Source organism: Vipera ursinii (genome assembly GCF_947247035.1).
Source record: "Vipera ursinii genome assembly, chromosome: 4".
Lineage (NCBI taxonomy): Eukaryota > Metazoa > Chordata > Lepidosauria > Squamata > Viperidae > Vipera > Vipera ursinii.
The window spans coordinates 90,377,948-90,395,830 of NC_139514.1; the positions used below are offsets into that span (position 1 = coordinate 90,377,948).

The window sequence follows — 17,883 nt, forward strand, 5'->3', positions numbered from 1 at the left end:
GAGATTAAAATATGCATTCACTTATGATAGTTGCATATCCTTGGCTGCAGAGGAAAATTATGAATTGCAGTTACTTCCACAGACGTGATCAGAATAGATGTTCAAATATTGGTCATTAAGGATATTGTTGACCCTCACTCTTCTTATTTTACCACCTAAAATTCTTAATTATCCATTGCCACTGTATTCAGCTTATTTTTAGATTGCTCTCAGCATCTTCATCTCTTGTTTTCATGGGCAGATGCATCTCTTATATACAGATGTTTCCTCTTATTTTGACAAACCTGAATTTGAATAGCAGGTTGCAGATAGCCCTCCATCTTTTTACCAGCAATTGTTCACCTTAACATTTTCCCCTGGGCTGAATAAGATGTTTTCATCTATCACTCTTTCCTTTTTGGGGTCGTCTGAATCATTTGGAGAGTAGAATCACAACATGATCGTTTGTATTCTGTTTTAAAATTATAGATGACCCAGATGTGAGGTACACAGCAGTAAGCAGCTTTATTTTTCTGAGATTCTTTGCTCCTGCAATTCTTTCTCCAAACCTTTTTCATCTTACACCACATCACCCAGTAAGTACTTCAGCTTCTGGAGGTCAATGACGAGCCCAGAAGGTCTTCTGCTTTGAAGCCCTGTCTTTTTTACTGCTGCTCTTTTTCATTGTTTGGATTTTAGATTTTATCTGGCTAGTAACAAGTTATAATTTGTATCACTTTTTTTACAATTCAAATGCTGAAATGGACAATACTTAAGTATGTACAATATCTTACACAATAGATTAATATGAATGTTTACACTTTGTACCAAATGTCATATATATGGGCATTCCTAAAGGGTGATAAATGTGAAAAAGAAATGTTTACCATAAGATTGACAACTTTTCCAGCAGCAGAAATAAAAAGGGTGAGTGCCGAAAATGTTGAAAAATCAAGAGTTAAGTAAATGACTCATGAGGAAAATTAGCTTGTTCATCTGCATACCTGAAGAAATAATTTTTTGTTTGTTTCTTTATATACAAGAATTTAGTTTTAAAATTCCTTCCAAATTCAAATATATCTTATTAATGTGCAGCAAGTTGCTGTTGAAAAAGAAAAATGTTGAAAGCATAAATTCAAGTTGTGGAATTCTGTAAATGTGCATATTACTTTGTATTCTTAGTAAAAAAAAAAGTTCTACTTCCAAATTGGCAATTTGAATTTTTCTCCAGACTGAATTCTTTTTAGCACAAAATTATTTTCAGCCTGGTTCTGTAAATAATATATTTATTTAATTCTGCAATGTTGGCTCTTACAAAGGAAACTAAATAGGAATTTTGGGGCAGCCATTAAGAGAGTCCTGTTTCTTTAGGTTTTTTCCTGTCTAACAAAAAATAAAAAATTTATTGGTCAATCTGGAAAATAATAAATTTTCCTTAACCACTGCCTTAATTATTGCCTTCATATTTGTAGATGAGACAGACTATTAGAGGAACTTGGTTTTTTTTAAAAAAACTGTGTAAGATATGAGCTATCTTTTCTTTACAAAATGGTAGACCTGAATTTGTATTCATTGTTTCGCATGCTGCTTTATTATTTTATTTTATTATTTTTGATTTCTATAGCCACTGATCTCAACAAGTGACTCTGGGTGGCATACATCGTAAAATAAAACAATTTAAATAATACAAAATAACTATATGGTACTATAAAACTGTCGCTGTGGTTGTTAATACAGTCAGGAAATGAGGCCATACTGGGGACCCCAGGCCTAGGCACACAACCAAATCTTCATACTCTTGTGAAAGGCAACAGGGTTGGGCTAATCTTGATACCTGAAGAAAGAATGTTCAAGAGGGCAGATGCTGCAGCAGAGAAGGCTTGTCTCTTAATTCCCAACAGCCGCCATTCCTTGGCTAAATGAGACCCGCAACAGGCCCAACCTGCCTGCTCTGTGCTTTTTTTCTTTCATGTCATCATGTTCTTTGATTGTCAGTTGTATGAGAGCAACTTATAAATCCTAGATGTCCTTACAAGTCCCCAAATACCTTCTAAAACCAATTGCGAATTGTTACCTATCCTTATGTATTATACGCCAACACTTTAGTCAGTTTTTTGACAAAGTAACACTTAGAGCCTAGTAATCATGTTTTCTTCTTCAGAATGGGTTTTTTAAATGAATAGACGTAAGATTCAAAAGGATGCGAACATCCATCAGAATCTTGCGGAGAGCAGATCTTCCTCCAGGCAGTCACCTTTTTTTTAATGAAAATAAACTAAGCAGAGTAGCTGGAGAATCCTGGCAAAAGTCCTTAAAATTTCTTCCCACTTAAATTTACTTAAACTTTACATACAGAGTAAGAAAATATTTTAATAAATGTAAACCAGAATCTAGTGTTTATGGTTTCCCACACACAAATTATAACATGGTGCTTTTCTCCTTTGTATAGGATCCACAAACTTCAAGAACTTTGACGCTGATCTCTAAAACCGTACAAACCTTGGGAAGTTTATCAAAGTCTAAGTCTGTAAGTATTTCATAGTTTTTTTTTATTACAGAACTTTTTTCAGTGTCCTGAATCATGATTGTATTTGCACTTTTTAAATTAAACCCAACCTTAAAGTGGCACTGAATGAGGCAAAATAGATTAATAGAAGACTGTTTAGGTATGCTGACCATCTTGAGTTGACCCAAATATATATATATATTTAAAGGGATGAAAAATAATACCAGTTAAAAATCATCAAATGATTCAAAGTGCATATTGTGCAAAAAAGCAAAAGAAACAGATCATATTCAGTTCATGCAAAAAGATCACACAATCCGCTAATAAACAATTACATAGTATAATTATCAAAATGATTCACTAGAACATCTGTAAAAATTATCACGTACCAGTAATGAAAATTGGTGGGAACATAGAATCCAGAAAGTAATAAAAATGAGCAGGTTAAAATATTGTGAGATTTCCTAATACAGACTGATAATGTCTTGGCTCATAACACACCAGATTAAACTGTGGCTGAAAATAAGAAATTATGGATAATTGATGTGGCAATATTGGGATAGTAGAATAGAAGACAAAGAATTGGAGACGATCACAAAGTATCAAGATCTGAAAATTGAAATATTCTGGCATAAACTGACCATGATGTCCCAGGAGTTATTAGCACACTGGGTGCCATATCAAAAAATCTTAGATGGCACTTAGAAAATTGGTGTATTTCACTCTATTAATTGCAAAAGGCCATACTGCTTGAATGTGCACTTAATACTACACTAATACATTATGACATCTTAGGTTCTTGAGAAAAAACTGATGTGATTAAAGGCCAACTGTGAACAGATAATAAGAGTAAGCTACTGTGGAAACTTTTTTTTTACTACAGTATAATCTGAATAAATGCATGTTTTTGCCAGGTTTGGGAAGAAAAAGAGTGGGAAACAATAATAATGCAAGTCTTAAGACTATATGAATTGTGATCCAGTAGTTTTTCTAAACCAGCAAAAAAAACCAAAAACCTGAGAGATGATTCACATTATTCACTCAGCATTTCTCCCCTAGAGCTTAAAGTTTGTGAGGCACGTGTCCTATGAACTAATACTCCTGAATTATTTCTAGCCGTAGGTCACAATTAGGGAGAGTTTTTTAAACCTTTTCTGCCATTGAAAATTATTTGTCCACAAGTTAATGAATCTTATTTTTTTCTGTATTTTGATCTCAAGTTTAATGATCAAAATGGTGATTTGTTTTTTGCAGGCCAGTTTCAAGGAATCATATATGGCTATATTTTATGACTACTTTAATGAGCAAAAATATGCAGATGCAGTAAAAAATGTAAGTATTAGAAACAATGCTTTGTGTGTTTGGGGGGAATGCCAGCCAGTTCCATAAATTATTATTTATTATTCATTTTTTAAAATAAATGCTTTATGAATTTCATGAATTTATGAATTACATGCATTATATTCTAAATAATTAATTAGAAGTAAAAATAATAATGGAAAAGATGGGAAAATATTAGAAATAAATCTTTTGGCCACTGAATGTGTTTTGTGGTACTGATTTAAAGTTTCCTTTAGATATCTTTAGAGTTGCAATAAACAACATGAAATAGTGCAATAGTGTGATCATTATAAAGATTCTCAAACAGGAAAGGTTGGATGGTTTTTTTTCATATTTGGAGTAGCTTAAGTATAAAAAAATACAACTTTAGACTATATGTCGACTTTCTGTTACTTCTAGATTTATAAAATACTATAAATCTATAAAATATTATAAAATACAGAATTAACAACCATTTATCCAACATTGAAATATAATAAAGATTATGCTGTCAGTGCCTCTGGGGAACATTGGAATGGGGAAGGTTATATATTTTTTTTCTTGATGTCATTCCCATACTGATCAGCCATCTACCATATGGATTAATAAGACATTTGTGAAGAATATATTTGACAATACACTATCAAAATGTCTGCATCTCCTATGCAGAATTCATTGACAAGAAGCTTTCATTCGTTTTTAATTAATTATTGCCCTTCATACCTATTGGACTGCAGTTCTTTTAATTCTTAACCAATGTAGATAAAAATTATTATATAGGCTGGAATTTATAATAGCTGGATTCCCACATGTTTGAAGGGTACAGATTGAAATAGACTGATTTAAGTTTATTGCAACTGCAATAAAATATCAAAACTAAGCCTCAGGAGAAAGAGAAGAAATAGATATAATGTATTTTGTATTCCTGAAAGAGTTTCAGACGCATATGCAGACCCATAATATGGTTAAGCACAAGATAGTTAATATAATTTATTTGTACCTGAGGAATTAATTAATTAATGCCTTTCTTTCTGTTTCTATAAATAAATAAATAAATAAATCAGTGTTTTAAAACTTGAACTTACTTGCTCCAACAAGTAAGAATTAGATGACATCTATGTTAAATGTTTATTTCATATCTATTCATTCTTTCTTCCAAGTTCTTGGATTTGATTTCATCCTCTGGAAGGAGAGATCACAAAATTATAGAACAACCAATACTACTTAAAGAAGGGTGAGTTTATATCAGTGTTATGTTGTGCTGATTAATATGTGTTAAAGGCTGGGATGTGGAAATTTTAAAAAATGAATCAAAAGAAGTGCAGATAATTACTTTTAAGTTTTTAGACTATTGGATTATTATTGAAAACACCAGCTTTTTCCCCATCAGAAATATTTCCCAAGTACCAAAAACATGAAATATAATTAAGTTTAAGATAAAAGGGGTACCTGCTTCTAAATGCAATTAATTTTAATCAGATCCATAACATATACCTGTCATCTCAAACTTTGTTGCTTTCTTTTAAAAAGTATTTCTACCGACTGAAAAAAGCAAAAATACTGACTTTCTAACATTCCTTTTTAACAAAAAATGAACTTCTCAACTGTATTTTCCTTCTGCCTGGTTTTTTTTGTCTTTGCTTGGCCTGGTGTGTTAAAGATGCTTAAATAATTGTAAAGAAAGTTAATAATATTTCATGGGGATAAGATAGTAAAGACAGATGACACTTAGCTATAGCTTTCTGTTATATAATATATGTGCTCTTTTATTAAGCACCTCAATTACCAACTTTGACTATTCAGCTACAAGTTCCTAAACGTATCAATGTATATGAATAGGAGAAAAAGATACCTCATGGCTGATATTGGTCTACTTGCTGTCCTTGTTGGTGCCTCTTAAAGAACACATGCCTTTTCCTGGGCTTAGGTGCTGGCTGTGCAGTTTGAGTTTAAGAAATATCAACATGACACTATCTCTCTAATGCCTCCTTAACTGAAATGCAGTGGCGTAGCGTGGGTTGTCAGCACCCGGGGCAAGGCAACCGGAAGCGGAAATAGGGGCGGGCGGGCGGTGACGTCACGGCACTGCTGAAAAGACGCGCCCCGCAGCGGCGTAGACTTTCCAAGAAGAGTCGCGCGCATGCGGGATGCTTCCGGGTCCCTCTCGAGGGCGGCTGGGCGGGGCTCCGACCTGCAAGAGCCGCTGCATTCAAGCTCGCACGTGAGCCCCGCTAAATAAAGCCACGCATGCGCACGAAGCTAGGCCGGCCGGCCAGCGGGTCCGTCTTTGCTCGGCCAAACCTGCCAGGGCGCCTGCGGGGCGCTTGCGGTTGGCCTGAGCCTGGGCGGAGAGTTGGCCGCTTCTATTTATTTTATTCAGTTTATGTGGCCGCCCATCTCACCTGCCGGACACATTTCGCTTTGCAAGAAAGAGCAGCTCGAGAGCGGAGCCAAGCCAACTCTGTGCAGCCCTTGGGGCTCCCTGAGCAGCTCAGTGCGAGCGCGCCCCCCCCAGATGTTGCGCCCGGTGCGGCCGGCCCCCCCTGCACCCCCCACGCTACGCCACTGCTGAAATGTGTAGTTTCTTATGAGGATGCAGCTATATTATGATTTGATCATGATTTCTGTAGTGCAGAGTTTCACAACCTTTAGGGATTTCTCAAGACTGGTCACTTTATAAGAAGAGCACAATTTCTGATAAGGACCAGGCTGAGTATATATGTATGTAAAACTGCTGTGGACTTTTTTGCAATAGGTTTATGATCAAAAGGGCACAAGGCAGGAAAAGATTTGGCATGAAGAACTTCAAGAAGAGATGGTTTCGGCTCAGTAATCATGAATTTACCTATCAGAAAAGCAAAGGTATTAAAGTTTTTCTTTTCCTTTTAATTTAAACATTAATACACTATTTTCCAGGAGAAAATTAATCAAAACCCCCAAAACCACAATTGGTGATTAATAATTTAGGTGGTACAGAATATAATGACAATGCAATTGTGACATAAACACGTACATATGTTTGTATACACAAGGAGTTTGAAAAACCGTTTTTTCTTGTAATTATCCACCGTAGGTGATCATCCATTATGCAGCATTCCAATTGAAAACATTCTGGCAGTAGAAAAGTTGGAAGAAGAATCTTTCAAAATGAAAAATGTAAGTAGTTTCACTTCTTAACTATTACATACAACCCCTACTATACACTTGTTTCTTGTAGGAGCCAGTTTGGTCTAGTGATTAAGGTATCGTGCTAGAAACTGGGAGAACGTAAATTCAAATCCCATCTTAGTCATGAAAGGTAGCTAAGTGACTTTGGCCAGTCACTCTTTCTCAGACCAGCCCAACTCACAGGATTGTGGTTGTGGGGAAAATAGGAGGAAAGACTATTAGATATATTTGCTACCTTGAGTTATTTGTAATATGTAATATACACATACACACATACACTCTCACACAGCCTTGTCTTGTAATATACTTTATAGTCTGCAAATTGCTACACAGTTCATATCAAACGGTTCTGGATGTGAGGAGCCAGCCACTAAGCAACCCAATAATAAAAATTCATATTCTAACAGTTTTTTCCCTAAAACATTATGTTTTAAGTATTGCTCCATCGGCACCTAGTGTCGGAAATGACTAGCACGCATGTGCGGGGGAACCTTTACCTTTTTTACATGTTAATAATCAGTTGTTTTTCCCTCTCTCCCTTTAAGATGTTCCAAGTGATTCAGCCTGAAAGAGTGCTCTACATTCAGGCCAATAATTGTGTTGAGGCCAAGGACTGGATTGATATCCTCACCAAAGTTAGCCAGTGTAACAAGAAACGGCTCACTGTCTACCATCCTTCTGCATATCTTAATGGGCACTGGCTGTGCTGCAAAGCTATAACAGATAATGCTCCTGGTTGTACACCTTGCACTGGGTAAGGACGCCTCCTGTTTTAAATTTTGCTTTAAATATTTGATGATAAGACATATCCCTGTGGATAATGAAAGAATGAGACCTGATGCTGTGGATAATAATAATAATAATAATAATAATAATAATAATAATAATAATAATAATAATAATAATAATAATAATAATAATAATAATTTTATTTATATACCGGGCAGGTCTGACAATATGCATTAAACACTACTTAGTTTTTCTTCTCTATCCAGTTTTCCTTCTAGAAGCCAGTAACTTTTTAATATGGAACAGGCTTAGAAGATGTATTCTGACAAGACTAGAATTATAGCTGAAATTATTAAGTAAGTAGGTTATGTTAGAAATCATTTTATTTATTATGAATATCCTAGGTTAGCTAGGAAAGGGATTTGGATGTTTTTATGTATACTGTAGTTTTTACCACAAGTGCATGCAGCAGGTCCCCATCTTTAAAAGCATATCCTATAAAAGGATATGCTTTTTCAAAAAAAAAACCAAAGAAAAAAGAAAACCAATCATATCCCCAACACAATTGTGCATCATCCAAATGCAAAATAAATGTTTTATTAGTATGCGCTAATTCATATGCACATTTGTGTTGATTCAAGTCATCCCATAATCAGTGTTCTTAGTGTGCATATTCTGAAGGTATAAAGTTGATTAGTAGCTTAGAATGAATTTGAGTTCCAGTTGCTCTGTTAGCTGTGACTTTTCCTGGACATGGATGGGCCAGCCATGTGGCTCAGTGCTATGATTATTTCATGCTAATGCAGTGCATTTTACATGGAATCATTCCTGAATGAGATTTGGAAGAGCTTATACAGAGCATGGCATCAAGGTTTCTGTCCGAAACATCTTTTAGAATCCATATTACAGTGATCCGAAAGGAAACAACTTTCTTCAAAATTTTAGTAATAAATAAGGTCCTTAATGAGTTAGGAGTCTTGATAGGTTCAGAGAACATCCTTCCTGGCTTCAACTGTTGAAGTATTAAAATCTTTAAGAATAATGGAGGTAAGGAAGAACCTTGGAAAACAGGAGGAGAAGAGCCACTACCAAGACAAGAGTCAGATAAAAGAAATCTGGACCAGAACTATAACCCAAGAAAATGTTACAGACAAAACCCTCCTTAGCTCTAAGGATGATAAAGGGAGGGAGGAGAGAAGCACATTCAGATTCTGTTAAAATAGATTTATATTAATAGCAGTATTAGCTTGCATAGCATTGGTTTTCTCATCTGGTCTGCCTTGGGGAGTTGACAGCAGTGCTCATGGTTGGAAAACAAAAGTCCTTCCTTTTGGGGCACTCTGGCTTTGGAATGCCTTTATCCTGGAAGATAACTAGTGCAAATATGATTAACCTGTAAACTTTTAATATTAATTTTTAATCCATTCTTCCCTTTTTAAATTGTAAATTTCATATACTGTTTTTTTGTTATAATATTTTTTTACTTGTATACTGCCCAGAGTTTTTCAGTAAGGGAGATGGGCTGTTTCAAAAATTTGATGGATGGATGGATGGATGGATGGATAGATTAGATAGATAGATAGATAGATAGATAGATAGATAGATAGATAGATAGATAGATAGATAGATGATGGATGGATGGATGGATAGATAGATAGATAGATTAGAGGTAGGTGATGGCTGGATAGATAAATATGATAGATGATGGATGGATGGACGGACAGACAGACAGATAATTAATTTTGGTTTTCATTGTCAGGCGAAGATTTTACTCACTCAAGATTTTGTTTTTTACTCACACATTTAATAACCGCAGCCTGATTGGCTGAAATACACTGCAGGCAGTAGAATGCTTTCTTTACTTTATACAGATGTTATGGTTCTTATTTGGAATACCTCCTCCTTTGTGTTATTTTGTTCCTGAGAATTTGTTTATCTCACACATCAGTTTATTAAAAATGTATTATCAATCTGTAATGAAAATGATTCGATTGTGAAGACTTGTTCTCTTTATTAAAACCCTTTTCAACCCATAAATGAAATATAGAGTTTCAAAATTTCTTGACAATATTTAAATGATTGTGTAGGGGTCTACCAGCAAATATACAGTTAGACATCGATGGAGATAGAGAAACAGAACGCATCTACTCCCTATTCAATCTGTATATGACCAAACTGGAGAAAATGCAAGGTGGGTATGCAAATGAGTTATTGTTTTGTCTATGGAACTCATTTTATATAAAATTAATTTTAAGGGACTTCTTACAAAATAATGGACTTTTCTTCCATTTCTGAACATTCTCTCTCATTTATTCCCCTATTCTGAATAAGTCACTTTTTTACAAAATGGGAAAAGGAGGGCAAGGAGAACAAATGAGGAAAATAATGTACCAAAGCAATACAAACTCTGCTGTTTTCATCATACAGGCATTGTGACATTGCACATATATATAGCAGAAAGTTTTTTCCCATCATTCTAATGAAAGCGTTGGATCCTGGGGACACCTCTAAAAGACACTTTTAGATCTTTGCGTTGGGACTTTCATTTTTTTTTCCTTATGGAAATATTAGTATGGAAGTTAATCATCTGATTACCTGAATGTTTTGAATGTTTTCTTTTTTAAAAAAAATTACAGTTGCAGAGAGGGTGGGCCTCTTTATCGGGTTCTTCAAGAGATAAGTTTTTAAAGCATTGTTCAGGATCCCCCACTCTCACTGCACACATTCCTTTCATAATGACTACCATTTGTACCATTTCTACTACTATTGGCAGAAGGTCTACAACAACTCACTGCAGCCAACTCACTGCGGGGCAAGAATTACACTAATATTGAAGAAATGGTGGAATAAAATCATTAAAGAAAGGATGCCAAAGAAAGGACAAAATAAAATGTGAATGACAAACATTAAAATATTTTAAAAATTATTTTAAATAATTAAATTGACTTGTCACACAGCAAGTTGTCCTGTGACGAGTTGGCCGTGGTGAATTGGCTACAGCGAGTTGTCCCTTTCCAGTTGGTTGAAGCTTTACCCTCAGTGCAGATAGCAGCTCTTGAGAGTGGTGACTTTCGGATCAGGTCCATTACCAGAGCTAAAGAACGAAACCTCACTGCTTTTCATTTCGCAGTCCTAAAACAAGGAGTTTTCCCATCTCTTATTTGATAAAGAGATTATAATTCGGTAAAGAGATTATAAATGTGATTTATGAGATTTTAATTTGTCCAAATGGAGGTATGGGTAAGGCTACACAAAGTGAATAATCTAATATAATAGTGGGAGAAAGTCCTTCCTTCTCTGAGTAAGCCATAACTCAGCTATGCAAAAGTATATCTATAGGATGCTACAATTTTCTAGATTTTTATAGTAAATCAGATTCTTAGGCATGTTGTATATTTTGCACTAATAGATTCTTTTGCAACACACAGTTTTCCATCTAAGCCACCTGCAAAACAGTTTTCTCTGTCTGATGGCCTCAAAATGTATTGGTCTTGAAGTCCCAGGATACCTTCCTGGTGCTCATCAAATTATTTAAAATTTGAAGTCCAACGCATCAAGAGGGCACCAGGTTGAGTAAGGCTGATATAGGATGCAGGAATTCATATTGCTAATAATGGTCACTAGCTTAGGTAGCTTTAAAAGGAGAGAAATATATAATGCATTATGTATGTCTTATAATAATATAATAAAAAAGGACAAATACCTTGTAAAATAAATCTTTAGCTAATATCAGTAATGGAAAGTAACTCATTAGCAGTGTCCTTATGAATACTGTTATTTCCATGCCCAGCTTGGAAGCTTCTAAAGTTGATTCTCACTGAATTTTCAAATGAACAATCTGATCTTACAGGATTCTTTATATGGTCAAACTACTCTGATGTATTATCTCTTATTCAATTTTATTCTTAAGATTGTCTTGTCATTCTCAGGATACAGTATTAACTGAATCCTGATCATGTGTAATCATTATTAGCCTCACAACTTATTAATCTTTCTTTTTTGAAATCTCTTTCGACAGAGGCTTGTGGCAGCAAATCAGTGTATGATGGGCCAGAACAAGAAGAATATTCAACTTTTGTCATTGATGATCCTCAAGAGACTTATAAGACACTAAAACATATTATAGCAAATGTTAAAACCTTAGAACAGGAGCATGCCCAGTACAAGAGGGATAAGTTCAAGAAGACAAAATACGGAAGCCAGTAAGTATAGTATGATCTCAAGCACTATTGAAACAGCATTTGGCTCCCCGGCAAAGTGTTGGTTGTGTTTCAGTTTGCTTTCAATGGCCTGCAATGGGATAGATTTGTTGCCTTGGTTGAGTTGTTGCTCATAAAGCACTTGTTCATATTTGTAGCATATTCCCACCATCTGTTCCTCAATGGCAGTGTCATTGAGCCTGTCACTCCTCCATCATCATACACCATATACCAGTGATTTTCATTTTTAGAATGGCAGTTTTCTGCAGGCTAGTTTCAAATCATTAACAATTAGCGGTATGATTTTATTGAGAGGAAGAAGTTAATAGTACACTAGTTTTGCATTGACATAATCAGAGCAGCAGCGCTTAAAGCAGGGGTCCCCAACCCCCAGGCCGTGAACCAGTACTGGGCCATGGCATGCCAGCAACTGGGCCGCACAAACAAGGAAAGCCCCATCCACGAGATACAGGCAGCACACAAAATCACGCACCCTCCGGTTCGCAGAAAAACCTCTCTCCACGGAACTGATCCCTGTTGCCCAAAAGGTTGGGGACCTCTGGCTTAAAGCATCTGTGCTGCTAGATATTGCATGCAAAAATGAGCTTGTCTTGGACAAAGAGAAGCCTTTTACATCTTTTGTGGAAGGCTATAGCTCAATATTGGAGTCTATGCATTACAGGAAAATGTATGAAGTTCCAGGTACATGAAGTCCTTGGTGCTCTTTGAGCTTGGTTACTTTGTTGCAGACATTTCATTATCCAACTAGGTAACACTGATTATGTCTCCAATTAGGTAACAAATCCCCAACAGTTCAATCCTGAGTTACAAATATTCTCTTCTATTGGTAGTTCCAGGTATGACTGGCAAAGATTCTTACTGGAAATTCTTGGAAGTTGCAAGCTACAAATTACCCTTATGCCCAAAAGCAGTTCAAATACTGGTGATAACCCCCACAACTAACACCACTATCCCTGTCAGTAAAAATCACAAAATCTTGGGCAAGCCCCCTTTTCTCTTGCAATAGTCCATGATATGTACTAATGAGCATAGACAAGCAGTGAAATATCAGGCTATTTTGTTCTGGAGAAGATTGCCAAATGCTAGAAGAAGCTGATATTTTATTTACAGTAGGCATGTCACACTTGCGACATCGTGTGACGTATCGTGACTTTTTCCCCATTGCCGGCAATGGGGTGGGCACGGTTTTGGTGATGCATTCGACCCACAGGCCAGCAGTTTGACATGCCTGATTTACAGCATATTCAGTTAGATGGATTAATGGCCCAATTCTTCTGCCACATTAACTGAGAAAGGTAAATTGTAATTTCAGCACAAAGCTATTAGTTTCACTCATTCACTACAAGAACAGTCATTGTCATTTTCTGTCACAAGATAAATATAATCTTCCTATCAGCATATTTGTTTAATGTAATAAGGCATCTCCTATGCAGGCATATCACATACTCTGTCTCTTCTCGTTCTTGCTTTAATTTTGCCAAATCTTAATTTAGACAATCGCGTGATTATTCCCTAAATCTCTGGACTTTTTTTTAACCTGTACAATCTGTGTCGCTTACAAAGATATCCATATATATTCCATGGGTTTCCATTATGCATTTTTTTATTTCTTTAAACCATCATATTGTTTAACAAAGAGAAGGACAAGGGGGGACATGATAGCAGTGTTCCAATATCTCAGAGGCTGCCACATAGAGGAGGGAGTCAAGCTATTCTCCAAAGCGCCCAAAGGCAGGACAAGAAGAAATGGATGGAAACTAATCAAGGAGAGAAGCAACCTAGAACTAAGGAGAAACTTCCTGACAATTAGAACAATTAACCAGTGGAATAACCTGCCTCCAGAAGCTGCGAATGCTCCAACACTGGACGTTTTTAAGAAGAGACTGGACAGCCATTTGTCCGAAATGGTATAGGGTTTCCTCCCTGAGCAGGGAGTTGGACTAGATGACCTCCAAGGTCCCTTCCAACTTTATTATATTAAATGATGTATTGTACAGACCTGTCCATCTCACAATATCATGCCAAAATTTTCAGTCAATATATTTTTGTGGAGGATTTTTCTTTTTATCTGAAAATTAAGAATAAACATGTCAATCTTACCTTCAACTTTTTCTTCTTTCTTTTCACTTTCTAGGGAACACCCCATTGGTGACAAGAGCTTCCAAAGTTACATAAGGCAACAGTCAGAAATCTCAGCTCATTCCATTTGAAGTCTGAAGAAAGTTATTAGATGGTGTAGCTGAAGGAGTGAAGAAAGAGAAAAGCCACCTGTAGCAAGATATACATAACAAATGTCAAGCTTGCTGAGGCTTGCTAAGTGTTTTCTCTCTCTCCAAGAACTATTACAATTGTTGCTATGCACTTTACTCATCTGGTGTTAACAGATGAAGGAACTCTGCCTTCTAGGTAGTTTTCATTGTATGTGTTGCTCTGCATTTTTAAAAGTGTTGCTCTGGTTTCTTGGAATCTAGTGATCAGTTCAATGATCAAAGCCTGTGGACTTCCTATTGACAACTTCCACACTCCTTTTACATGGCTGGGAGCCTTTTTTCTAGATTTCTAATTTTTGATGGCTGACTAGGGGCTACTTTGCATTATGCCACAGAGCAATTAGGAAAAGCTTTGCAGTATTTGCTTTTTAATGAAGTGAAGCCCAGTTGGTTATAAATGTAATCTCCCCTCACTGGAGCTTCTCTTGACCCTAAGAAGACTGAACAACAGGGTATTTTGTTAGCATTAGCAGCATATTATTGGTTTAAGAACTGGCTTCTAAAGAGAAAGTCTACTATTTAATGGTATTCCCTGGAATTTTTTGATACAGAATTGTTTCCACTATGGCAATCAATTTCTATTTTTTTCCTATAAATTTAAAACGTTATAAACCTGAATAAATACATATTTAAACAATTTAAGTATGTATACTACAAGAATGCTGATACAGTAGTTGCAAAAACAATGGTTTGATTATCAGAATTAATGGTTTTCTACTATTTAAGGGCCATTTCAAATGCAATACATTTCTTACATCTGTAATATTTTCCATGTAAGAAATAAAATTAACTGTAAGCAATTTCTTAATGAGTGAAGTGAGCACACACTTGTTTTTTATGACATTTACAGATGAAAGCAGAGATAAAATTAATCAGTGAAAAGTTGACTTAATATATAGTACTGTAGGTGACCTCAACCAGGTTCTTCCTCAGGGAATTTGGAAAGCAAAGAATGGCTATAGTAGTCTCTGATACAAAAAACTATTTCTTCTCTAGCGAGGTTGACTGCAACATACTACATACTAATACATTTCAGCAAGAAATGGAGACAAATATTTTTTACAAGATGGTTTGCACAACCTACACAGAAGTATTATCGATGTAAGAAAACAACATTCCATATGAAATAGACTGAAGAAGGCAGAGCTGTAATGTAATATTTACTTGTTATGCTCCCTTAAAGTTGCAGGATAAGGGGTTAGCAGCAAGATATCAGTAAAGAGATCTTATCAGAAAGATATGGAAGCTTTATACTGAATGTTGCATGTTCCTGTTCTCCTCGCCCTAGTATAAGCATTTAAACAAGAAGTATTTCAAGAACTGAGATAATGCAGCTTCAAGGAAAGATATGTTTAGTTTGGGTTGTTTTCATCACATTAACATATAGCTGTACTTTGTTAATATGTTATGAGTAGATGCAGAGCATAAGATTTTTTTAAAAAAAAATCAAGATGACAACCACACAATCACAATCTTGACTTTTTGACATCCCCTTCCCACAGATTCCCCTGAATAGGTGAAATGGAATGTGCAGCATACCTCACTGAATCCAAATAAATATTGTTGGGGGCTGACAAGGGTGTGTGTATGTGTGCGTGCTATAAAATTATAAAATGGTTTGGACCCAGATCAAGTTGGTTGCACTTTAAGCCCCACTGATAGCTAGAACGTTTGTTATGACCAACATAAGCCTTCTTTGTTTTTCAGTTAACCTAGATATGCCAAACTGTCTGGATCCAACCCAATATAACTGATTGGTTATATCAGCTATATGCAGCTATCACTGCATGTTGGGCTTTGACAAAAGTCAAAGTAATGTGACATAAATTACAGGCTAAATGAGACTACTCTTGGACCACAATTAATGAACATTCAACTTGATGCAAAGCTTCTTTAGATCCTAATATTAAAACTGTTGTCTGCAAAACCAGCCCCACATAGTCAAATCCATACAAAGAAGAGAATGATAAATCTTTTATGCAGCGTCTATTTTTAATGGTTCTTGTTGTTCTTAGCGTTAGGTTACATTAGGAAACTAAGATGAGAATTTATATCCTATCAATTGCCAACAGAAGTGCTAGGGAAAAACTGCACCATGTGCTCTGAACTGCCATTTGAAACTGCCAGTTTTTTAAAAAAAATGTATTTGTAACTTAATAGTCTTTTTGACAAAATACTAATGACCTGCAATGTGTGTTCTATTTGCCAATTAAAAGAAGTGTTTTATTTCTGAAAAGCCTATGTGTATTCATTACAAACTAAATATTGACAAACCTTTTCAAAAGGTGGAAGCTGACTCTTAAGCTATTTATAGGCAGTGGCTACAAGCAGACATGTCAAACACAAGGCCCGGGGGCCAGATGCGGCCCACAAAGTAGTTTCATGTGGCCCGCAAAGCCATCCTGGAAACAGTGAGGGAATGGTCCCCGCTGCCTTGGCCCTGGCCCAGGCCGGGCAGGAGCCAATGTACAATTTTGTGGTGGCCATCTGTGCTGTAATGCATTCAGTCTTAGCTCCACAAGGCCATCTGGAAACAGCGAGGGACCAGCCCCTGCCACGTCAGCCCTGCTCCCTGGGTGCGTGCTGGGGAGGTATCACTCTGTGAGGAATGAAGAAATGCACCATCACCTGGAAGTGGCCAGCACATGGCCCTGCCTACTTCGGGAAGGCTAGGGGCTGGGTAGCATTGCACTTTTCTTCAGATTCATGCCACCCGGCTCAGCCTCTCGGCACTGTGAGGAGAACACCCCACTGCCTGCTAAAACCGGGCAGGCTGGGGGCTGGGCAGCATTGCACAGGTAACATTGACTCATGCTGCTCATGGCATCCCCTACCCCAGAACCTACCAAGCCGGATAGGTGAAGTAGGAGAGGGCCATGTGCTGGCCACTTCCAGGCGATGGTACATTTCTTCATTCCTCACAAAGGATGACACTTCCCTAGCTGCATTTCTTGCCTGTTGTTCTTCCCTCATCTCAAATATTTTCCCACCACTCTTAGGAAGGACGGAAGGAAGAAGAGGAAGGGTCTGAGGGAAGTCCTGCCTTAGACCTTCCCTGCTGCCCTTTCACCATCCCCTTGCCCCCTCCTCCTGGCCTATCTTGGGGGGGCCTCCCATCCTATTGCTAAGGAAGCTTTGGATACGAAGCCAGGTCTCTTCACATGGAGAGGGAGTGGGTCTCCCTTTTGACTTTGCCTTCATACCCATCATGAGCAACCTGGCTAAGGAGAGCAAGCACAGCAGCAGCAGCCTTGAGGACATAAGTGCAGCTGGGCGCACCCTTGAGAAAGTGGGGCTGGGCTTAGTGCCGCAAGTGTTTGAGGGCCGGGCCAGGTATTTGACCTCTGCACCACCATCCAGGCCCCCCCTGCATGGTCTGAGAGGAACAGTGAGGCTCCTCCAGTGGACCATGCTTGGCACTTGCCCCAGTCCCATCTCCGTCTGCCAGAGATCCTCAGATCTGTCCCACTCCTGCCCATGCCCCTATAGGCACCCTTGACGCGAACAATGTAGAGCTGGCCATGCCCACCCAGTAGGCTGTGCCCACCCTGGCCACACCCACCCAGCCCCCTGAGGGTAACTGCAATGCTGATGCGGCCCTCAATGAAATTGAGTTTGACACCTCTGGGCTACAGCAACATTTCATCAAAGGCTGTCTGTATTGCAGAAGGGATATTAGCTTTATCTTTTT

General features: G+C 37.2%; 1 protein-coding gene across 3 annotated transcripts in view; it reads left to right on the forward strand.

Moving 5' to 3' along the window:
• RASA3 (RAS p21 protein activator 3) overlaps positions 1–16,422 on the forward strand; it is a 139,745-nt gene extending 123,323 nt beyond the window's left edge. For 2 of the 3 annotated variants that reach the window (XM_083362289.1, XM_083362290.1), the window contains 10 exons: positions 469–575; positions 2,429–2,506; positions 3,740–3,817; positions 4,966–5,039; positions 6,561–6,667; positions 6,879–6,961; positions 7,519–7,727; positions 9,790–9,893; positions 11,721–11,904; positions 14,057–16,422. In XM_083362289.1, coding sequence (XP_083218415.1) covers positions 469–575; positions 2,429–2,506; positions 3,740–3,817; positions 4,966–5,039; positions 6,561–6,667; positions 6,879–6,961; positions 7,519–7,727; positions 9,790–9,893; positions 11,721–11,904; positions 14,057–14,132 — 1,100 coding nt within the window. In that variant the 3' untranslated portion in view covers positions 14,133–16,422. Of the gene's footprint in view, positions 1–468; positions 576–2,428; positions 2,507–3,739; positions 3,818–4,965; positions 5,040–6,560; positions 6,668–6,878; positions 6,962–7,518; positions 7,728–7,968; positions 8,059–9,789; positions 9,894–11,720; positions 11,905–14,056 lie in introns of those variants that run through there. The other variant, XR_014492481.1, reaches the window with a different exon arrangement.
• Positions 16,423–17,883: the final 1,461 nt, after the last annotated feature.